The sequence below is a fragment of the Clarias gariepinus genome, chromosome 19, assembly GCF_024256425.1.
Source record: "Clarias gariepinus isolate MV-2021 ecotype Netherlands chromosome 19, CGAR_prim_01v2, whole genome shotgun sequence".
Classification (NCBI taxonomy): domain Eukaryota; kingdom Metazoa; phylum Chordata; class Actinopteri; order Siluriformes; family Clariidae; genus Clarias; species Clarias gariepinus.
In genome coordinates this window covers 7,753,143-7,777,698 of record NC_071118.1, presented here as the reverse complement: position 1 = coordinate 7,777,698, position 24,556 = coordinate 7,753,143, and the positions used below count along the sequence as shown (strand labels likewise).

General features: G+C 36.0%; 3 protein-coding genes across 4 annotated transcripts in view; 1 reads left to right on the top strand and 2 right to left on the bottom strand.

The window, feature by feature from the left end:
- Positions 1 to 24,556, bottom strand: part of lcp2a (lymphocyte cytosolic protein 2a) — a 186,053-nt gene that overhangs the window by 52,186 nt on the left and 109,311 nt on the right. The window lies entirely within an intron of this gene.
- On the top strand, positions 795 to 10,194 carry LOC128507351 (zinc finger protein 271-like). Of its 2 annotated transcripts, XM_053478157.1 has the most exons (5): positions 795 to 875; positions 947 to 1,024; positions 3,737 to 3,826; positions 4,917 to 5,046; positions 6,814 to 10,194. In XM_053478157.1, exons 3-5 carry the CDS (start codon positions 3,755 to 3,757, stop codon positions 8,370 to 8,372), a joined length of 1,761 nt encoding a protein of 586 aa, XP_053334132.1. In that variant the 5' UTR covers positions 795 to 875; positions 947 to 1,024; positions 3,737 to 3,754; the 3' UTR covers positions 8,373 to 10,194. The 2 variants fall into 2 exon arrangements, with proteins under 2 accessions (XP_053334132.1, XP_053334131.1); XM_053478156.1 differs by having other exon boundaries at positions 818 to 1,024.
- On the bottom strand, positions 11,742 to 17,614 carry LOC128507698 (T-cell immunoglobulin and mucin domain-containing protein 4-like). The gene is made up of 6 exons (XM_053478763.1): positions 17,536 to 17,614; positions 16,776 to 17,117; positions 14,544 to 14,660; positions 14,344 to 14,357; positions 14,122 to 14,254; positions 11,742 to 11,905 (listed from the first exon to the last, which is right to left on the bottom strand). The coding sequence occupies exons 1-6, from the start codon at positions 17,585 to 17,587 to the stop codon at positions 11,742 to 11,744; spliced, it is 822 nt and encodes a 273-aa protein (XP_053334738.1). The 5' UTR covers positions 17,588 to 17,614.

Here is a 24,556-nt window from a genome sequence, read left to right as displayed (position 1 = left end):
GCGGTCTTCATTCTGTCTGAATGCATTGCACTTTAAACTAATACTAAGTAATGAGAAATACAGGTGGGTACGATGGGGGAAGTGAATACAAAAGTGAAAATGCAAACCTCACAAACACTGCAAACCCAAGAACACATACAAAGGTCAAAGCACAAACATTAAAGAAACATGTTGCAAATAGAAAAACACAAGCAGAAGTCACAGCACAATTATTATACTGTAGAAACTGATGGAAAATCAGTTTCTACAGTATAAAAAAAATTTATACCGATAGAAAATTTTCAGATAGAAAATCAACAAACAAATATTTCAGAAACACTACAAACACAAAAACACATACAAACATCAAAGCAAAAATATTACAGAAAGACTACAAATACAAAAACACACCAAAGTCAACTCACAAATATTATGGAAACATACAAAAACAGAAACATACTTATATATTTTTTCTTTTCTACTTATTTTACTTTTAATCTTGCTTCCTTGTCACCTACAGCTGCCCTGTTACATATTATTAGCACTAAGATTCTCTTGGATTAGAATTAGAACTAGAATTACTATAACTCTTTCTGTATATAAATCAGTGACTTATGAAATTGCCATATTTTCATGTAAGATCAAATTTTCTTTGTCATCTGGATGTAACTGGAGAATTACAGTAGCCATATTGAATGTCAGGACTTTTAACACCCATGAGTAAAAACCTGCCCCAATTCTTTTTATTTGATTATTATTTTTTGCTTGGGGTGGGCGTGGCCTTCCCTCAGGAAGAGGGATGAACTCTGGGGTACCCGGATGTGATATACCGCGGGATGATCTTGACCTGCTCGAGATTTCTGCTCGAGCTTAAAAACATTTTAAGAGCTTTGAGAGTAAGTGTTGTAAGCTAATTGTTTGTTTATTATATTTATTCATATTTCTTTTCATTTGAAACATTTTACAGCGACAGTTCGACTGAGTGAAAGGAAAAGCTCTTTATCGTGCTGTCTGCTCAAGGTGTTCGCCTGAATAAATACCTGAGGTAAGTTAAACACGCGCCTCCTGTTAGCTGCAGTGTTTGGCCGAGTCACGGGTCAGTCCTGAGGCACTTTAGCGCTCAAGAGAAGATCTCCAGCTGTTCATTCATTTCTTCCAACTTTGCTTAATTGCTGATGAAAGCTCAATAGATAATTGCATACGTTGCACCGTAGTCAGTTGTCCTGGTTAATAGTTTAACAAGTTAGTTTACCAAGGTTAACACCAGGTTAATTTATATTTTACTGATAAGTTGATTTACACCTTTAACCAATATTGATATTGCTTTAACAAAAGTGTCCTTTAAACAGGAACAGCATCCAAATCCTATGTGTGTCCTCAGTTAAGGACCAAATAATTAAATTATTAATGACTTTAAATTATCTAATTGACTGTAGCTCATACTTGGACACTTAGGTTTTTATGCATGTGATGTGTTCTATAATGCAGGGCTGCACAATTCTTGCTAAAATGTGAATCACGATTTTTCTCCATGGTTATTGAGATCACGATTCTCTCACATGATTCTGTTTTTTTTTTTTTAGCTGCAAAATTAATGGCACTCTTAAAAGGTTGCATACACAGAATTTGTATGTTTTTTTTAATCTTTTTTTTTTTTTTTTTTTTTTTACAAAAAAGGTTTTTACAGGCTTGTTTACAATCCTAGATTTTTTAGTTACATAGTTAGGTTATTCAAATGTACAATTCAGAATATTGACATTATAGAGAGTTCATTTGAAATGCATGCATGGAAACTTAAGATACAAATGATCTCTAATACATTTCATAAACATTTATTATTATTATACATAGAAATGTGTTGCATTCATTCACCTTCTATACAGATTGCCTATCCTGTACAGGGTAGTGACGGGGCCTAAAGCCTATCCCAGGAGACATGGGGCACGAGTTGGGGTACACCCTGTCAATCACAGGGCACGCGCACACACACACACACAAAAAACCACTATGGGCAATTTGGGAACTCCAGTTATCCTAATCTGCATGTCTTTGGAGTTACTGGAGAACATACAAACTCCACACACACAGCCTCGAGGCTCCAATTGAACCCTGGCGATGGAGGTGTGAGGGAACAGTGCATATTTCAAATATTTTGCACTGATGAAGAACTATCAAACATCATTTTTCCAGATCTTGTATTTTACTAGATGTGTTATGAGCCAATAACTATATATATATATATATATATATATATATATATTTTTTTTTTTTTTTGTTGATGTTATATATATTTTTGTTGATAAAATAACTTTTAATTTAAAGATATTTCTAATTTTTTTTTTTTGTCGCTGAGCAGTGTATCAAGTGTATCAATCTATCACACTGTAATCAGCCACATAACATCATGTATATTTTCAGAAATGTTTTTAGAATGAATCTTCCTTAATATACTGCTTACTTTTATTTATTGGCAGGTGTTTGTACTTGACAATACCCCATGTTCAAAATTGTCTATTTGTTCTGGACTGTAAGTTACACTTTATTTAGTCATTTGACTGACCACAGTGGCTTCACATTATACATCAAATTAAATAAAAATTTTATTTGTGTACATGACTTAAATTTTGACGTTGATTTGACTTACAGTGTACTGTAAGTCGACTTACGGTATAATGTAACTTGTGTGTAAATATACTACCGTTTAGACTCTAGATGGCGCTTTTAGCACTTGTAACTCAGTTGAAAACAATTCAACAGGAGATGGACAGGACACTTTACAATGGTACTAGCCTGCTATAGAGGAGCATGTAAGACCATGAAAAAGCTGAATTCCCATCCTTCATTGTTGTGACAGTAACTGTGAGAGGGTGGATAGATGAAGAAAATCAAGGCCTGCAACTCTGTACCTACTACAGGAGTGCATGGAATTTGGTGACGTATGACCCCATTCTGTCGGGATTCAGACAGTCTGGACTATTTGGAACTGATTGCTAATGTTGAATCTAGCAACAACCCAACAGAGGAGATCACGCCACTTCATCTTCCCCCAGAGTTGCCAGAGCTATTATATTTTTATATTCCTGTGTAACATATAGTCTGGGAAATACAGTACTCTGTTGTAAAAACGATGAATGAGTTTTCCTTATTTTTCAAACCATTAAAATGATTAAGTGAAAAGCTGCTGAACATAAATAGAATGGTAACCTTAAGTAAAAATAATCAATAAATAGCACCTGTAGTTTTTGGACACTCGGCCAACCACAGTATTTTGTTGTCTTATGCGCTACTTTAATGTTACTCTAGTAGCTTTAAATTTAATACGTATTTTAAAAGCATTGAATTAATTATTGTCAAAGGTTTTATGTCTTATCTTAACACACTTAATCCTATGGCTTAATCCTTAACTAAGATTTTTGCTGATAAAATAATAATGATCTGAACTATTGCATGTGATGATAGTATATACTAGCTGCTAAACATAATAACGAAAGAAAGCATAATGTTTGGCATATACGCATTGACAACAGACATTTTTACACTCAGGTTTTTGGCATGAAAATAAGAGGATACTGCTCCAGCACCATCAAGTAAATGACAAGTCCTTTTAGGTCTACAACCTTTTTTTATTTTTATTTTTTAGATTAATTGTGCAGCCCTAATATGATGTTTATGATGAAACTGTGTTGTTCTGTTTATTTAGATATTTAGAATGAAAATGTTATATTATTTGAGCCTCTATTCTACCCCACATTATCAGTTTTTCAGAACTTTTACAATGAACCCAGAACGCAGACGGCGCTCTTTACGACAGTCTCGTAGAGAGACTCCTGCTTCTGTTGGCTCACAGGTAAACAAAAGCCTTATCAGGGCAGAACAGGGCAGAAGAGTCTGCGTTGCACATTATACTGGTACTAAAGGGCTATGTTCACAATACCAGCCTGAAGTGACACAAAAATAGGATTTAAAAAAAAAAAAACAGTACAGTGTGACAGATCTGATTTCTTTAAGGGCTGTCTGAATGGATCTGCGTCACTTTTATGTTGTATTTTATGTCTTAGATCTGATTCATATCTGATATGCGGTCATGGGACTTGAATGAGAACAGGCTGATCAGAATTCATGCTTATTTATTTATTTATTTTTTCTTTTGAGCCTTAACAAATGAAGCCGACTAACTGCTCGTCATACTCCAGAGCAAAATTCCCTAGCATGTTGAAATAAATTGGTGCTTGCAGTAACGCATGATGTGTTTTAACACAAATGATGAGTGCAAAAGATTGATTGATGGAAAATAATCAGAATTGAACGATGTGGTTTGTAATGTGAACATAGCCACAAAGTACCGCAGTACATGTACTAGAATATTGGTAACAATACCATACCAGCATTAAACTATACTTTATGTCCGTATAATCTGTCTCTAAACACAGCGCACTCAGCAGTGATGTGTGTGTGTGTGTGAGAGAAATGTGGAAGAGAAAAAACTGAGTTTGTAATATGAGCCACAAGTTTTTAATGAATCACAAGCAACAGTAGGATTTTTCCAAACACTTTTTTATTTAATTTAAAGACTAGACTTAAAGAGAAAGCAGCAGCAAAGAAAAATTGGAAAAATCTTTGGGCAAAAACTGTGCCTCTGGTTCAGAGCGAAGTTGTCACAGTATCAAAACTCATAATAGTCTCAGTATCGAAGCAAAAAAGTTCTGTATCATGACAACACTCTTAATACTTAAATGTAATTATTTATACACAGTGTATTTTTAACTGCGCTTTAAAGATGGGGTGAATATTTTCAGTTCTTCTCTTAAGTTGATGTGTGAAGGTGATTATTTGTAAAACACTTTGAGATGCTAACATTTGCAAGTTGGTTTTAGGAAAAAAAAGAAAGAAAATGGGACCTTCTTTGTTAAATACTGTTCTTTGTTTGTACTGTTTAGCTTGATAAGGAAGTGAAGACAGCGACCTATATGACATCAAGTAGAAGGACATCTGAGACAACCGTGTCCCCTGTGAACAAACAGAAGAGGCAACTCCAAAAGAAATCTCCTAATAAGCAAAAACCTAAAGGTGAAGACTGTCTCTGTAAGATAGGCGCTTGTTAGAGTGCAGCCTGGGGTTAAATAACAGGAAATCTCCATCTCACACATGCAGCTTTCTGTTAATGTCTCTTTAATTAATTTGGATATGGCTTTGAGTTGTTTTAAGTTGGATTAAATATGAGTTCATTAGGCAGCTTGCCTGCGCCTGACTCGAGTATGAGCAAGAATCATGATTCTTTCCTGTGTGAACATCATGAAATGACTTATGAGTCTCATGGGTTGTTTAAATGGGAGGGAAAACATAATGAATAATATGTTGAAATTGTTGTGGAAATGAAGAATGATTTCTAAACTCTACAGCCTGTGAGCTCTCCTTACATAAAAAAAATAAAAAATAAAATCAGGATGCAGGAGAGCATGACAAAATGTAAATATTGTAGTATTTTAAGATCTGAAGATTTAGAAAAACCAGAAGCTGCATAGTATTTACACCCAAACATTACTTTTGTCCTGGGTAATGCTTTATCGTCGCTGCGAGAGAAACTTGCTGATGTCTGGGTACATGTACAGGTAGCTCCATGTAGTTATGTCTGAGGCATTATGTGATGGTTTGATGTGGTTTTTAGATTCTTTTCGATCACCATTAAGATAAAAAACGAAGTATTACAGAAGAACAAATGGTCAAGGGTATTGCACTACTAAAAATATGCAGCGTTTTACCAGAGAGCTCTTTCTTATGCTTTATTACCCCCTTTATAGAGGACTTTTTTAGGAAGGTACCCGTCAAGTTCAGTACCAGCCAAACGTTTGGCAAAAAGTTCAGTGTTTTTGTTGTAGTGATTTATTTTCTACATTCTTGAATTTCAGTGAAGATTTCAAATGAAGATCTATGGAGACCAATGAAATAACACTTATAAAATTAAGTAATAAAACAGTAAGTTATTTTAAAACACCAAGGTTAGCTGTTCTGGAATAGTTTTTGCAAGAAAAGTATTATCGAGCACATTTCCAAAACCCATGAAGCACATTTACTGCATTTAGCAGACGCTCTTGTCCATAGTTACTTACATTTGATCTCATTATACATCTGAGCAGTTGAGGTTTAAGGGCCTTGCTCGAAGGCTGAACAGTGGTACCTTGGTGGTGGTGGGGTTTGATTTTAGGTCCTTCTGGTCAGCCGTCCAATAAGTTACCCCTGCTACAACCACCATGATAAAACTGGCTCTCATGAAGACCATCCCAGGAAAGCAAGACCAAGACTTACCTTTGCTGCAGAGGAGAAGTTCATTTAGAGTTACCAGCCTCAAAAATCACCAATTAACTCAGATTAGAGCTGTTATGAAGGCTTTACTGTGTAGTAAAATATGCAGTAGAAGATGCATCTCAATATCAACTGTTTAATTTTTTTTTGTTTGCTTTTGATACTTCTTTGTCCTTGTACAGCCCTGAGCTTTAGAATTCTGCCAGCTGTAAAAGCAGACTCGGTTGGGTTTCAAGAATGGCAGCTGTTACAGTGACCAAGAGCCTTCCTGCCTGCAGATGCACTGTTGTTTCATATGTAGTATTCAAATCATTAACGTGTCCTCATTAGCTGTACAGACCTCTGTCTTTATTAAGCACTTGAGCACAGTGCTGGACCCCATACCTTTAAGCTATCTATTGTTGCCTTTAGTTTGTGCTGTTGATGTCCCATCTGGACGACATGGCGTTTGCTTCTGATTTTGCATAATTCAAGAACGGTTTACAAATATGTTAATCACACTGAATACCCTACCTCTCGGTTTTATTTTTCCAGACCTGAACAACAGCGTCTTGCAAGTCTTCCCCTGCTCATCGTGTACGCTGTCCTTTACAGCACAAATTTATCTCCACAAGCACATCCGAGGGTGCCATTATGAGGAATATGTAAGATTACTTAAAGCAGGAGAGGTTAAATACGAAAACCTCGCAAAATCTGAGCAAAAGCTCTCTGGAACTAACAAATCTCCTAAAGTAATGAAGAAACTAAATTGCCAGTGCTCAGATTGTGGGAAGAGATTTACTCAACCAAGTCATCTGGAAATACACCAGCGTGTGCACACAGGAGAAAAACCGTATCAGTGTTCAATGTGTGGGAAGAGCTTTACACAGAAGAGTCATCTCCGGACACACGAGCGCATTCATACTGGAGAACGACCGCATAGCTGTTCAGAGTGTGGAAAGAGCTTTACGAATAACAGCGGCCTCCAATCACATCTGCGCATCCACACGGGAGAAAAGCCCCATCAGTGCTTGGAGTGCGGGAAGAATTTCACTCGACATAATACTCTTCTGATACACCAACGTATTCACACTGGAGAAAAACCCTATTACTGCTCAAAGTGTGGAAAGAGTTTCAGCTACCAAACTAGTTTGGTGCTACACCAGCGCATTCACACAGGAGCCAAACCCTACCCGTGCTCAGAGTGCGAGAAAAGTTTCAGTCGACACAACAGTCTCCAAATACATCTGCGCATTCACACCGGAGTGAAGCCTTATTCCTGCTCCAAGTGTGGAAAGAGTTTTGCTTACAGCAATAGCCTCCAAAAACATCAGCTCAGTCATGCTGGATTGAAGCCACATCATTGCTCACAGTGTGGGAATAGTTTTAGCAGCAAATCTTCTCTTAGGAACCATCAGCGCACTCACACAGGCGAGAAGCCGTATCAGTGCTCTCAGTGTGGAAAGGGTTTTGCTCGAGAAAGTAATCTTAAACTGCACCAGCGCGTTCACACAGGAGAGAAGCCCTATCAGTGCTTGGTGTGCGGGGTGGGTTTCAGGCAACAGAGTCAGCTTCGACGACATCAACGCACTCACACGGGAGAGAAGCCGTATCCTTGCTCGCACTGCGATAAACGATTTGCAGATGCCGGCGCACTGAAAATACACGAGCGCGTTCACACAGGAGAGAAACCATATCAGTGCACTGTGTGTGAAAAGAGTTTTACCCAGCTGGGTAATCTCCAAGTCCACCAGCAGCGTGTTCACATAGGAGAGAAGCCGTATAGCTGCTCTGAGTGTGGGAAGAGTTTCAGTGACGGCTATTATCTCAAAATACACCAGCGTTTCCATACGGGAGAGAAACCGTATCAGTGCTTGGAGTGTGGGAGGAGTTTTACTGTTCGGAGTCACCTTCGAACTCACCAGCGCATTCACACAAGAGAGAGGCCCTGTTACTGCTTACAGTGTGGAAAAAGCTTCAGAACACAGAATTGTCTCAAAATACACAGTCGCGTTCACACTGGAGAGAAGCCGTATCAGTGCTTACACTGTGGAAAGCGATTTAATGTCCAAAGTCATCTCAAAAGACACCAACGCGTTCACATCGGAGAGTAGCTATTATCATGATGATTCACATGACGAGGTGGACTTACGAACCGTTCGGAGCAGGACAAGGGTCGCTCCTCAGAGTGAGGACGAACCTTTGTCAGGTTGAAAATGTAAAGTTCAGTTACCTAGCGCACAGGTTTCAAAGCCTGAATCTGCAGGACCCTGTTCTGCACATTTTCTTTTTTTCCCTGATATATTTTTACACAATTGAATTCTAAAAGGCTGTTAAGTTCAATCAGGTGTGTTGGAAGCTGGGACAACTGGTGGGATCATGTGACTTAAAAGGTTTTGTGTGTATCACTGTAAAACTGTCAAAGTGCTAGCTAAACTTTAACTATAATGACTATCTCAGATTAGGAGATGCTTGGTAACTTTGGTCTTCACCTAAAGGTTATTTTAAGAGTGAGTTAAAAATGATTCGCACTCTGGCTATAGAATTTTAGTCAACTTTGTTTTGTCAAGACAAATACAAAATCTCTATGCTTTTTGACACAATCTCTATGCTTTTCAATACTGTTTGTCTATGTGTGAACAAGCTTTTGTCTTCCCTAGTTAAACATATTTTAGGCTGAGAACAAGCCACGATTGAACCGCTCTCTTAACTTCTTCATGAGAATCTTCATCCTTATAGGGCTGCTTTCAGACAAACAAACGGGTGCAAGTCTAGAGCAAGATCAGGGCTTAAAGAAAAGGATGCTTGAACGCCTCCAGCTGATGATTTAGGTTTTTGAACTTTTTCTCGATCGGCGATTGAGGATGTTTTCGTTCCATTTACTCTCGGGCTCGTAGTGATGAATCCATATCTTGTCACAAGTAATGGTTCTTTATAAGTGAGTATAGAGACAGTAGTATAGAGACAGTAGTCTTGAACGGAAAGCACTGGTAAGACAGTGCGGCCAACACAAGTTTTAATATAACCGGAGTGTGGATAATTTTTGACTTGCCCACATACTTTTTATTTTCCATTAAATCTGAACTTAAAAAGTTTTTTTTTTAAATTTACCTTTTTACGGTTACTTACTTTTATTATAGTATCTTTGCTAAAAATCATCTCTATGAACAAGTGACCTTTCCTTCTAAAAGTGGGGGGAAAATGCTGTTTTGCTGCTAAACGACAAATAAAATTTTCTAAAGCAGTTAAAATTGAACAAGGTCCGGTCTATACAAACAACAGTCTTTAATCAGTCTTTACTCAATCTTCATTTGCATGCCGTTGGGCTGTATATTAATTTAAAAAGGACTCTGGTTGTCATACTGCACTCTCAGTTCCATTATTTTGGCCGTAGTTGCCAACTTTTCAGAAAAACTTGGAGTGAGGTTCTGAAAATATGGTCATTCAACAAAGGACAAAGAAAATAACAATTTTGTATCGAGTTTAATCATAGACAAAACAATGTACAATGGAACCTTGGATTACGAGCATAATTTGTTCTGAAAGCGGGCTCCTATTTTAAAACATTCGTAAACCACATGTAATTTTCCCATAAGAAACACAAATTATTCATGTTTCCATTATTTTTCTAATTATTATATATACAGCCCAGAAAAAAAACGTAAATATAAAGTAAGCTCTCCTCTCCTCTTCTCGTCTTACACAGTTACCCTTCCTCCACTCTTTTCATGCACACACAACGGAAACACTGTTTTATCAGAAAAATAAACAAGAAATCTCTCATATGACACAAGATTGAGTGACACACTGACGAAATCACTGCTGTACAGTAAAAATAAAAAAAATTAACCTGCACTTTACTTTTAAAAAAAATTGCGACAGAGCAGTGTTTCTGTTTAGAACAGAGAGAAAGTGTGTGTGTGTGTGTGTGTGTGTGTGTGTGTGCGCGTGCGCGTCTGTGAGAAAACAAAAGTAAGAGGGGTCTGTGTGTGTGGGGTATGGTGTCCAATGATGTGCGCACGCACACAGACACCCACAGCAGGCAAAGAGCCGGCTAAGCCTTGAGCAGAGAGAGAAAATTGATTTTTACCCTCTCTAATGAGACTTGCTTTTGCTTTACACGCATACAGATACAAAATAAAATTTGTTTTACGCACACACACATGGTCAGTGTTATAGTAAACAGTACTCGCGTGCACGGATGTTGATTATACCAGACGCGTGCTAAGACCCAGCAGCGGAGTCGATTACCCACAATTCTGCAGCACAAGAAAGAGAAGAAAAAACAGTGGTTCAGTTGTGATCACATGGTGCTCGGCATCAAAACAAGAAGCGCATGCGTGATACATAATACTCGGTACTCGTAAACTAAGACTTGTTCGTTTAACCAGGCCAAAAATTATTTAAAATCTTTGCTCACCTTGTGGAACACTCGCAAACCGTGTTACTCGCAATCCAAATTCTAATTTTATTTGTCACATACACAGTCATACACAGTACCATATGCAGTGAAATGCTTAGACAACTGCTCGTGACCTAAGAATAAAAGAATATGAATAGGAAATAAATATGAAAATTAAAATAAAGGGTAAGTTTAACTAGGGAAGAATAAAATAAAAATATACAAATAAAAGTTAAAAATAAAAAAACTACACAAAAATACACAATATAAAAAATATATGGAGAATATATGAAAAAAAATGTAAAACAATAAGAGCAGTCGAATAAATGGTAATAAAAGAATGGTAATGTCCATGGTTGTGCAATCCGAGGTTTCACTGTATTATTATTTATTATATTTACGTATAAAAACATTTAGGGGTTAACACACTTGAGTTAGGAGAGAATACAACCAAATGCACAATATTATGTGAAATACAGAAGTTATGTAGGAGCCGGGGAACAAAGAGAATGTATGAGGGCTCCTGCACAAAATAAGTAGATTAAAAAAAAACAACAAATATAAAACATTTAATTGTGCAGTCATACTACACTATTGATGAAAACTACTGAAAAAGTAAAAGGCAGTGGTAATACTACTACTACTACTACTACTATTTTAAATAATAAGTAAAAAAAAAGTACAATGGAGAATCACTATTGATACAACAGAGGAGAAAACAAAAAAGGAAAAATATACCTATAAGATACCTAATATAAAGTATGATTGTGCTGCATTATAAGATTTTGAATCTCTTTCTCTCCTTCTCTCTTTTTTCTCTTGTGTGTGCGATTCTCTTTTAAGTTTGTTAGCCTTTGAGTGTTCTTATTGATAAAAGTACTACATGAGCAAAGTGATTTTGATCACTTCTTCCACAGACAAGTGTTTTGAATATGAACAATCAATATAAATTGTAAGTGTTGCATGAGGAGCGTGTGAAGATGAGTGATTGCCTGTGTCTCAGGCTTAATGCGGATTGGATTTTTCCCTGATTTTCTCCCTAATTTGGTCATATCCAATTCCTCCCATATTAAGTCTACTACTACCAGTCAGCCAGGAAGGGCCGAAGACTATCGCGACTACAGATGCCGGCCGCATCTTTTTTAACTGCTCGCTCATGCACCGTTGGAGGCGTCGTTACACACTTAAAGGGTAGCGCTATCCGCTCCTTGCGCTTGCGTGAGCTTACAAAACGCCTAAGATTGACTGTAGAGCCGTAATTAATGTGAAAGCACTATGTGCCTTCCATCCCACCCCACTGAGAGAGAGCTCAGCCAATCTCTGTGAGACACTACAGCATCTCCCGGGCATCAAACCACTGATCTTTGGATGATAACCACTGCACTGATAACCGCACTTGGCTGGACAAACAGACTTTATGAAACGCAAAGATATTGTTTAAAGTGAGTTTTTACCAATGGTCAGACACAAACTTTTTTTATTCACAAAGATAACAGTTGTATGCACCTTGTAGTGTTCTTCGTCTTGGATGTTATTCATTGATTAAATAGATAAAAAATGTATAAAAGGTAAAAAAAAAATCATTACATGCATTACAGCATGGAGAAGCTGTCCTTATATGGAAACAGTTTAGACAGTGCCATAAAAAAGTATGTCACATTTAAACGATTCAAATCATCAAACTAATTTTAAAACACAAAGATAACCCGAGTAAATATAAAATGCAGTTTTTAAATGATTATTCAGGTCATTAAGAGAAAAATGCTGTCAAAACCTGCCTGACCTTATTTGAAAAAGTAATTACCTCCTTTACTAAATGACAAATGACCTGTGATTTTTGGAAAGCAAAGTTCAATTTCACTGCCATATGCAGGCCTGATTATTGCTAGACACGTTAAAAAAAAGTTATTGACATGTCTCAGTCTTAAAAGGATTATTAAACCATTTCTAAGGCTTTGGGACTCCACTGAAGCACAGTGGTAGCCATTATCCACAAAAGTAGAAAACATGGAACAGTGATGAACCTACCGGAAGTGAACTACAGGTCTTATTTGCCTCAGTTATGGTCAGCATTAACGGTTTAACGAGACTGGACAAAATTCACTGAAGGTCGGCGCTCCCTGTGATTTACATTTAACAATGTTAAATTAGTTTGTAGTTTGCCCAACAGTGGCAACTTGGTGGTTGTGGGGTTTGAATCTGGGATCTTCCGAACCATAGTCCAATGCCTTAACCACTGAGCTACCTCTGGCCCTGATTTGTGCTGCCTTCTGTTGGCGTGTTACAAAACTTTTTAATACCCCCCTGGTATTAGGAAATGGTGTTTATAGAATCATGAGGAATCACTTTCACATGTGAATGAGCCACCACATTGCATCCTGTAATCAAAGCTAAAGGACACAGGAACAGAATTTCTCACTTGCCATAATTATAGGTGGAAATATTTAAGTTGTTCAATTCTGTCTATATAAAGAATTTCCTACTGCTATGTTTACCATTTTATCCCATTTAAGCAAATTTCAGCACATTATTATTATTAGCCTAGAAGGCACTATGGATCAAGCTGGGAAAAATTAATCAATAGAATCAAAACATTCATGGAGTTAAAAATTTATTTCATTAACTTTTACAATATAAGATTTACAAATTACCAAAATTTACAAATGTACCTTAGTCCATATTTGCATAGGTATACAGTAGGAAAACACAATTACATGTATTTTTTTTTTTTTACCCAAATCTTATCTTGACCATTGTTCATATTAATTCTCAGTGTCTAATTGGTGTTTGTTCAGACCAAGGCTGATGTCAACGTTGCTGTAGATGACCGTGGTGATTAAGCTCTGGTCTCTGGTGGGAGAATTTATTATTATTATTTTTTAACTGACCCTCATTTAACCCCACAAAGTGTGCCCTAAATTCTCTAAGAACCTGAGGCCACTTGCGGGATAAATGATGCATTGATGGATGGACACTCTTGTTATAAATGTTTTTTTATAAAGGAAAGAGGCTTAGATGGAAAATTAAATTTGACCAGGCACAGATAAAAAGAAATTATACCTTAACACAATCAATAGAATCTTACATAATGTGTTCTATGCATATTGCTGCTTGTTTAAATAATAACTTTTGCTAATAAATAAGCTGCATTTGATTGCTTGAGTTAAGTTTGTCAGAGTTCCACTTTCTCTGGTATTTAATTTTTTTTATGGATGTCCTAGGTTTATAGTTTTATACAGTTTAGATTTTTAAGATGGGGATAGCTTGCACTTAAATAAATTCTTGCATGAATGCTTGTACAGTACACAAGAGTTGATGCAAATTAGTAATAAAATATTTTTGATTTTTTTTTCATTAAGTGACCTTGTTCCCTTTCTATTTGACTCAAATGCATGTAGTTATATTTTCACTTACATTTCTAGAGATTTCCTGTTTTTTTTTTCCTTCCCTGAAGAGAGAACAGGCATACAGCAAAGATTTTAAATCAGTGTAAATGTACTTACATATCAGAAAAACAAAGGTGCCAAAACCCAGGAATATCAGCAGGATTGGTATAACAGTTATAGGAATTATATAATTCTTTTGTTTTTTCACCTTATAATGAGAACATTTAGAATTAATTAAAAAAACAGTGATATTCAGTATATAATCCAGACTTTCTGTCAAGATTTATGTATACTTACAGCTATATTATTCTCTGGAGTCCAGTTATTAGAGTCATGCCGTGTTCATCATTTTTGTAACCAAAAGAGAAACAACTTAAAGGTGACATTGTAAATGTTTTTTATATTATATTTTACAGTCATAATATGAAGTAAATAATTAAAAGCAGCTGTACAGTAAGTTAGAAGTAGCACAATGTTAGGCATGATTTTTGCTGTACCATGTGTTGGTCCAGTGTGCCATGGGTCCATTGTTACCAGCTCAGTGTGCCATGGGTCCATTGTTACCAGCTCAGTGGTACTTGGTAATAAGGAATTCACTTCAGTTTGTAAAGGCTCTGTTTAAAAAAAAAAAAAAAAAAAAACGCAAAAAAATATATAGTTACTTTTGTATTTGGTACTGTTTTAAATATATATCTTAATACCTGTGTAATCACACTTTAAACATACATGCTAGTCGAAACAGGCTTGATTGGCATAACAGAAAAATGATTGCCTGATTAGCAGGACATCACAAATCCTGACGTTTTCACAGCCAGGTGACGAGGAAACAAAATGATCTGTGCTGTCTAGGTATGAGGAATGGGTTGCATTCTCTTTCTTATGTAGCTCAGTGTGACACAAGCCAATAGTAGGCATCATGTGAGCTCATGTACTGTATGTGAAAGAGGGCAAATCTGACATTTTCTCCTCAGGATGTGCTGTTTTAGGCAAAGCATTTAATTATTATTGTCTAACAATTATTCAGTTTTATTATTATTTTGAACTGATTATGATTGATAGACTTAAAGCACATTACAGTGATGATACTCTGAGCCGCAGTAAAACGTAGGAAGGGTGCAAATGGTTTGGTACATCTGTGAATGACAATCCCGGCTCACGGTGGCTCGAACCCACTGCAGTCGTTCCCATGAACATTTTGCGAGTAGAACACCTAATCCTTGAAAAGTAACAGAAAACTTGTCAACATGTACTTTAGATGAGACACATCTGTCTGTGGGAACTGTACACACAATCATTCACAAACACCACTTGCACATTGTCACAGGAAGTTTATACATCCTCTGTTCATCCCCTGTCAAATGCATGTGTAATATTTTTTTTGAGAAAGCCAACTGAGGTGGTCTATATGTTCTTTTTTTATTTTATCGCAGTGTGTGCATGTGTTTGTTTTGTACATCATATGTCACTGTGTTAACAGCCAAAGAAACTTTTTGAGTGCCTGGTTTGATTTTACATAATAACCTGCATGTACGTGCACACATCACAACCAATGCTTCCGTTTCCTGACTCACACGCAGATGGTACTCAACATTTCATTTATGGAACTCCCCTACAAAATGCAGCCACCTAATGTCCAGCAAAGACTTAGTAATAAATAAAAGAAGCCTTTCATTTACATCCGTATCAAAATGATCAGTAGGCTACGTGTTCAATGGGTGATTTATAAGTCCCATTATATGAACTTGACAAACAAATTCTTTCCATACCTATTTTGTGTTTAAACAGGCACAATAAAATTACCACAAACAATAACCATGGCACAATAAGCAATATAAGAGTCACGACCATCAAAACAATAGCTGAGGCTTGGCAGTATTGGTGAGCCACACCAGATTGGTTAATCCTTCATTACTTTTTTTTTTTACCAAGGAAAGTCAAGTCCACTTTTCCTTCCCTTAGTATGGCTCTGACAAATCACACTTTAATGATGCCATAGATCTTTATCTGATTGGTTATTTTTTTATTTTATTTTTTTTTTGGGGGGGGGTGGACTATTTTGCGCACTGTAAAAAAAAATATTTTTTTTAGTTTGAAAAACAGACAAGTGAGCAACAGCAGAGGAGTTTAATATCGAAACAAAGCTGTTAAACAAAGTGGTTATTTCGTAACTAAAATGAGGTACAGCCATAGCCAAAAGTTTTGAGAGTGACACAAATATTAATTTTCACAAAGTCTGCTGCCTCTGTTTTTATGAATGTAATTTGCATGTACTGATCAGATGATTTGCAAGTAATTGCAAAGTCCGTCTTTCAGTAGAAAATTTACTTAATGAAAAAAAAGAAAGAAATTCCACTGTTTCGCCTTATTGAACTGAACTTCAAAATAGAAATCATTGTAACATTTTTAAAACTGTCCAAACTGATTTCTCCAGAATATTAAATCTGTAGTGAGTATCATGAAACAGTACTGTAGCAAACAAATGTTTCATAATTGTGTTATGTTTAGTTAGATAGGGAAAAATTATTTTTAGCACTGCAGTAGCACATAATGTTGATGTTGCTAAATGAATGAAATACTTTTTGAAATACTACAAAACGCACTAACTCAAAGGTACACTTCCCTTATGATTTTTTAAAAATTGCAACCTAATTTCCAAATGTATCTATAATGTATGTGTTGTATTATGGACTTTCAGTATTAAAATTGGGGTTGTTGGAGTGAATACGTACCTTTCATAATGATTAAGTTGACTATGATTTTTTCATCATTGAACAATCCAGGAACCTGCACAAGACAGCCATATTTTCCAGAGTCTTCCGGAGTAGTGCTGAGGATTGTCAAAGATGCATCTCCTCTGTGTAATTCTCCATTTAGCTGATATCTCTGTGATGCTTGCCTCACCACTACATCTCCATCCGAGGCAATAATTTCATCACCACACCCAGAATATGGAATATCTCCCCTCATCCAACATATCTCACATTTCCCATGATAAGATAAGTTATATTTGCACGGTAGAGTGACGTTCTGTCCACTAAAGACTTTAACATTGTTGCACCTGCTTGGACAGACTAAAGAGGGATGTGAAGGAGAATGTTAAGATATTGGATAGCAGTAATGATTTTTAAAATTGTGTTACATTAAGTGTAGAAAAGGTCAGAAAAAGGGTAACTGGCTGCGAAAAAAACAACTTGTTTTAAGCAGTTAATTAATATTATGGGTGCAATACATCACAAATTTAGTTTAAACTTAAAAAAATCAAAATGTTTGACTATTAATTTGCTTTCTATTGTCTGTTTAAGTAATCCTGTTTATAGAGAGCATATTTGTAATGTAACTGATTTTTAAAAATGTAGTAAGAACATGAAACTAAATAATTTAAATGAATCAGTTACTACATTTAACTTAATAACACAATCCTGCACTGTTGCTATGCAGTATGCACAGTAGCCTCGAATACTTTATTGACTTTTTGTTAAACGTGCCTACCTGTGAGACAGAGAAAGAGGCTGATTAAAATCTGAGAATATACACAATCCATGGTGGTTGCTTTGCTCTGACTGATGAATCTCTTTACTTCTCTCTTCTTTATTTGAGGGTTTCACATTTAACGGAAACTACATGTGACTTCCTGCCTGATGTCAGGGGAAATCATGTGTCATACTATGCCTATACATTCTATGCATTTTGTATTAGATTAGCAAATATGGTTAATAATGTAGTTACAAAGACGTTTTGACTTAATCAACCAAGAGTTCCTGAAACATTATACATTTTTTCCCATAAGGACGAAACATAAAACTTAAATATAAAAAAATAAATGTGAGTCATAATGCTGCTCCTCTAGATCTAAATGCAACATCAGTTGCTAGTATTAGTCTATTAAAAAAAGAAAAATTAAAAATAAAAAAAATTATTAATATTTATTTTTATTTATTTTATTTATTTATTTTTTTAAATAATAACTTACCAAAATATTTTTTTAATCTAGGTCAGGTTTGATGTTTGATAAAATTAAACACCATTAAGTCACTGATTGCAAGCGCAAGACACACTATTTGTCCAGTCTTATTAAAAATAAGCTTTAAAAGCAAAAAATATGTAATGCGTATTTTAGACAAATAAAGGTCAAAAGAAGATTACACATGCATGACTGCTAAACACAGAGTGTGAATGCTAGACCGGCCTACATGCCCCAATTGAGAATGTGTGGTGCATTATAAAGTGCAAAATATGGCAACTAAGACCTTGTACAGTTGCGTAGCCAAAGACATGCATAATGGAAGAATCATGGAAAATCCCACTGGGTACAGTAAACAGACCAACTGGTGACTTCAGTGCCTAAATACTTAAAAACACATTTATCTCTCCTTTATAACACACTCACTGTTTACAGTCATATTTATCTACTCATTATGTGCCTTAATCAAATGCATAGACTTTCATTACCTCAGTCTTGCACCACTCACTTTTTGCACTGCTGTCACTTTTAATTGCTATAATTTAATTGCACATCTCACTTTGCATTATTCTGTCCACTAATTAATTATCCATACTCATTGCCTGTATTTGCACATATTTATTTCATCTTTACATACACTAACCTAAAGGATTATTAGGGACACCATACTAATACGGTGTTTGACCCCCTTTTGCCTTTAGAACTGCCTTAATTCTATGTGGCATTGATTCAACAAGGTGCTGAAAGCATTCTTTAGAAACGTTGGCCCATATTGATAGGATAGCATCTTGCAATTAATGGACATTTGTGGGATGCACATTCAGGGCACGAAGCTCCTGTTCCACCACATCCCAAAGATGCTCTACTGGGTTGAGATCTGGTGACTGTGGGGGCCATTTTAGTACAGTGAACTCATTGTCATGTTCAAGAAACCAATTTGAAATGATTTGTGCTTTGTGACATGGTGCATTATCCTGCTGGAAGTAGCCATCAAAGGATGGGTACATGGTGGTCATAAAGGGATGGACATGGTCAGAAACAATGCTTAGGTAGCCTATGGCATTTAAACGATGCCCAATTGGCTCTAAAGTGTGCCAAAAAAACACCCCCACACCATTACACCACCACCAGCAGCCTGCACAGTGGTAACAAGGCATGATGGATCCATGTTCTCATTCTGTTTATGCCAAATTCTGACTCTACCATTTGAATGTCTCAACAGAAATCGAGACTCATCAGACAGGCAACATTTTTCCAGTCTTCAACTGTCCAATTTTGGTGAGCTCGTGCAAATTGTAGCCTCTTTTTCCTATTTGTAGTGGAGATGAGTGGTACCCGGTGGGGACTTCTGCTGTTGTAGCCCATCTGCCTCAAGGTTGTGCGTGTTGTCGCTTCACAAATGCTTTCTGACATTCAGTTTGGAGTTCACGAGATTGTCCTGACCAGGACCACAACCCTAAATGCATTGAAGCAACAGCCATGTGATTAGTTGATTAGAAAATTCATTAATGAGAAATTGAACAAGTGTTCTTAATAATCCTTTAGGTGAGTGTATATTTATATATTATATTCTGTTTTCACTTTGTCATTTCTGTTGAAGCATTGGTCATCTCCCACACCATATTAACATTAATAATTAAAAACAATAATAACTACAGTTATAAATTAATAAATTAAATTAACTTTTGCACGATATAAAAATTTTTGAGTTTCACCTGTATATAATATTTTTAAGCATACAGTAAATATAACAGTGTACATATTTTACAGTATTGAATTTCTTGTTGTCAAAGGTTTTATTGCTAATCTTAACACACTTTTAGTATAATTCTGTGTATAATCTGTTCTCAGAGTCTCAGCTAGAATCAACATGATAGATTTGTTAAACTAATATGGTAAGGTATGTTCAGTGTTTGTGTGCATGTCCGTGAGACGTTACCTTTTTCTAATAAAATAATAATGATATAAACTATTACGTGATAAAGTATATACTAGCTGCTAAACACAATAACAAAAGAAAGCATAATGATTTGACATATACGCATTGACAAGACAGATTTTTACACTCAGGTTTTTGGCGTGTAAAAAAGAGGATACTGCTCCAGCACCATCAAGTAAATGGCAAGTTTAGGTCTACATCCTTTTTACACTTCAGATGAGTTACAGCAGAATACCGTAAATGAACAAGAGGGAAAAGAGAAGAGATTGAGCTGTGTGAATGTGAACAATAAGTGTGACTGATACAGCATCTGGGATCGTTGCGAAATAAATAAGTGAGCACATGATCACCATCATTCAGTGATATTGCTAATATGTTTATGAGGAAACTTTGTTGTTCTGTTTATTTGCACTTAAATGTTATATTATAAGAGCCTTTATTCTCCAAATACACAAGCGTGTTCACATGGGAGGGAAACCGTATCAGTGCTCAGTGTGGACAAAGCTTCAGAACACAAAATTGTCTCAAAATATATAGTCGCCTTCACACTGGAGAGAAGCTGTGTCAGTGCTTACACTGTGGAAAGGGATTTATTGTCCAAAGTTATCTCGAATGACACCAGTGTGTTCACACTGGAGAGTAGCCGTTATCATGATGATTGAAGTATTTACAAACCTTTTGGAGCAGCACAATAGTCACTCCTCAGAGTCGGGATGAACCTGTGAAAATGTGTAGTACTGCCACTTAGCGCACAGGTTCCCAACCTTGAATCTGGAGGACACACTGTCCTTCACATTTTATCACTTCGTAATGTTCTTAATTTTCAATACGCTTTGTGAAGGTGAAAATATGAAAGTCCAATGGAGCGAGATCAGGGCCTGTATTCACAAAGCTCTCTCAGAGCGCTCCTATCTTAGCCTAAAAAGTCCTAGCTGGGAGGCCTAGACTAAAAGTGGTTTAGGAAACTTCTCGGAGCAACTCTAAGTAAGAAAAGTACAAAAATCTTTATCTTATTGAGGAGGTGTGGTTGACCCCGCTGCTAGGGATAATGCAGCAAATAAAGGATTATGATTGGTAGATAAAAAATAACCTCTGACCTCTGATCTTGAAATGCGCTCTTTGTGAAAATAAAATACATGATAATAGAATAGACAGTGAAATCACAATGTTTGTATATAAAGAAATTGTATAATCATGACTACAGGCTACTTTATGCAAAGTTTCTGTCATAGGCTAAACATCATAAAGATAATTAAACAGCCTAATGTTGAAAATGTGTCTACTTTTGTAACAACCAGTTTCCACGCAGTAGTTACTATATTTTAGTTCTTACATTTATTTACTATACTGATTTTATTACTTGTGATCAATTTTAGATTGATGGGAGCAAAATGGCTCAGCTTTTACTAATTTACATGATTGCAGGACAGTCAGCAGATTTAAGTTGCACTTTTGGATGGTATGTAGCCAACAATCCAAGAGAGATGTAAGGAAGTAAAAGAATAATAAAACCAAACTGAACTGAAAAGCAGTGTTTACTTTTAGCTTTATGTTTGAAGAATATTTCATCTTTGCACCATTTTGTCCTCTGCTATAGAATCTTTTAAGTCCTCTTAAAGGTCCTCCTCTCTACTTTTATCAATGTTTACCTAAGGAGCTGCTAAGATCTTTTGTGAATTATTTTATCTTTACTAAGATTTAGTCCTAAATTTAAGGGGAAATTCTAAGAAAATGTAATAATTCTAAGAATTTTCCTAGAATTTCGACACTAGGAGCAACTTTTAGAAGCTTTGTGAATACGGGCCCAGGACTATATGCTTTAACACTTAAAAATAAAGATTTTGCTGAGTGTCGACAGTGTGGGCAGAAGTGTGCGGACATCAAAGTTTATGCTTCAGCTCAATAATCATCCTAATAATGTTCCATTATTGGCCCTTGAGAATTCCAGAAAACCATAAGCATAAATTTTCTAATGGTAGACTTGAATTATAAAAATAGGTCCTAATAAATTATTTTTCATCAAAATCTTGTCTACTGCTTTCAAGATGACATCAAGCCATTACCATTAACAGAAAGAAAATAAAGTCAAGTTGCACTAATACATTGCCAATCTTGGTAGAGGAGAAGCTCTTCATGACCTGGATTGAGAGAGAGCATCACTGCCTGCCCGGGTAGGCATGATTAGTTATTGGGAGTGGTGGGTTTATTAGAACTGTTTGAGAAGTGGGTAGGTTTGGTCAGATTGTTTAGAATTTCTTTGAGAATGGGTGAGATTTTGTCTAGAGCAGAGAAAACACTAGAAGTCCTTCCTTTTAGGGAATACGTTGGAATAAGATTAAAAAATGAACAGTCTCTACTCTGGATTGTTCAGCTAACACGCTGATGTGTGTTAGTCATCTAAACAAGGTAATAATTGGGTTTTATTTGAGTCTTGGAGTAATCATTGTTTCCAGTGGGAGGTTTGGAGCTACTCAGGCTTAAGTCAGGGGTGATGTGAATGTAAAAGAAGTCGATGTTCATGCAAAATTAAGTAGATAAGAAAAAAAAAAAAATTTTCTTTTATATTTGTATTCCAAACATATCTGTTCCTTCCCAGTCATGTATTGACTCACTCACTGTCACTCACTTATCGTCTATCCTGTATTTAGGGTTGCGGGTATTGACCTTTTTGGTAATTCACCCCAAAACTAAATTAATTTAATGCGTGAGGCCCTGAATGTTATGTGTACAACAGCAATATAAATTAATTATTAAGATTATTAAGATTTATTTCGAAACATCTAGGACTGATAGTGCTCCTCAATGTAAAATCATTTAAACATACTATTTTCAGTCTCCACACTATTTCTTGCATTTAATTTAGCAGGCTTTTATCCAGTAGAGGGTGCTGTAGTACAGTTTACCAACATTGCACAATTGGTCTCTAATGTATCTCTAATGGTCCTGCTCAGAGCTCTCTGGTCCTTGACATGAAGCAGTACATAATAACGCACTTCATAAACTCCAGGCAGACTGTTTTGTATTGAATCTATGCTTTCAGGTGTTTTTTTTTTTTTGTATATTATATAGAACATAATATAAAAGTAGATCAGTTGTGGTACCTTGTGGTTTTCTTGCTTGCCGCTCATTGATTAAATACATGAAAACTGTATAAAAGGTAAAAACAAAAATGTTTTTTACTGTAATACAATTGCATTATATGGGAACAATATATAGATCCATGTCTAATTTGGCCATATAGTTGTGATTTTCCATTTACAGTATATCTATATAAACTATATTGTCAAAAGTATTCGCTGGTCTGCCTCCACATGAATATGAATTTGAGTAACATCCGTTTCTTAATCCATAGGGTTTAATATGATAACAGCTTTAACTCTTCTGGGAACGCTTTCCACAAGGTTTAGGAGTGTGTTTATGGAAGCGCATTTGTGAGGGGTGTCAACTGTGACATCTTAAATATGAATAGCAGTATTAAAGACTCCCTTTTGCAATAGAGTTCATATTATTTTTCAGGGTTAAATATTAGGTTAAATAAATAGACCTATTGATACAGTGCAGATGTCTGTGGTTTCGCCATGGCGTTTATCATTTTTAACCTCTTACTATGGGAGCTCCCTGAACATAACAGTTGTCAGCTGGGTCACAAAAAGCAGCCGTTAAACATCAAGTGAAACTATTTGACTTTAAATGAAGCAGGATTGTGGTCTAATTATGAAATTGTGGTAATTTTTTTTTTTGCATCACTGTTCTCTTACTGTGGTAGGCACAAACAAAAATGAAAACATTCTCAGTTACATCTAGGTATTTAAATATAACAATTTAGCAAAAAAACAAACAAAAGGACAGTAATATGCAATAGGAGTATCAGCGTGAATAAAAGAAAAGATGTACAGGACAGTGGTGAGACCAGCGATGCTCTACGGCTTAGAGACAGTGGCACTGAAAAAAGACAGGAGGCAGAGTTGGAGGTAGCAGAGCTGAAGATTTTGAGGTTCTCCGTGGGAGTGACAAGGATGGATAGGATCAAGAATAAGTTTATCAGAGGGACAACCCATGAGATGTTTTGAAGATAAAGTCAGAGAGGCCAGATTGATGTATTTTGGATATGTTCAGAGGAGAGATGGTGAATATATCGGTAGAAGGATGCCGAGGTTGGAAGACCAAAGAGGAGATTTATGGATGCAGTGAGAGAGGACATGAAGTTAGTTGGCGTGAGAGAAGAGGAAGCAGAGGATAGGGTTAGATAGAGGCAGATGATTCGCTGTGGCGACCCCTGAAAGGGAACAGCCGAAAGACAAAGAAAAAGACAGTAATATGCAATAGGTGCAATTTTGGGGCTAATTTATGCTAGAAATTAAAACACCACAGAAACAGCAGCTGTTTTAAAGCTTATATTAGGTTAATTTTAATTAATTTAGGTAATTGGGTTTTTCAAACTTGATGTCCTATTTTCACTGATCTTTAAAGCATCACTAACGACTAATAAACAGACTAAGCAAAAATATAAATGGGTAAAAAAAATTGCTGTTTTACTTCAAAATAAGAAAAAGAGTTGTTGAATGCAAATACAGTAACTTATATACATGTAGTGCATTATGTAAGTTTTA

What these genes read in the sequence shown, in the direction of transcription:
- LOC128507351 (XM_053478157.1), top strand. Translation starts at nt 3,755, where the DNA reads ATGAACCCAGAACGCAGACGGCGCTCTTTACGACAGTCTCGTAGAGAG. An exon ending in CTGCTTCTGTTGGCTCACAG is followed by an intron (nt 3,827 to 4,916) that starts GTAAACAAAAGC and finishes TGTACTGTTTAG; the next exon opens with CTTGATAAGGAAGTGAAGAC. An exon ending in TAATAAGCAAAAACCTAAAG is followed by an intron (nt 5,047 to 6,813) that starts GTGAAGACTGTC and finishes TTATTTTTCCAG; the next exon opens with ACCTGAACAACAGCGTCTTG.
- LOC128507698 (XM_053478763.1), bottom strand. Translation starts at nt 17,587, where the DNA reads ATGGATTGTGTATATTCTCAGATTTTAATCAGCCTCTTTCTCTGTCTC. An exon ending in CAACTTAATCATTATGAAAG is followed by an intron (nt 14,661 to 16,775) that starts GTACGTATTCAC and finishes TTTTTTAAACAG; the next exon opens with AGCCTTTACAAACTGAAGTG. An exon ending in AAAATCTTTGCTGTATGCCT is followed by an intron (nt 11,906 to 14,121) that starts GTTCTCTCTTCA and finishes ACGGCTCTACAG; the next exon opens with TCAATCTTAGGCGTTTTGTA.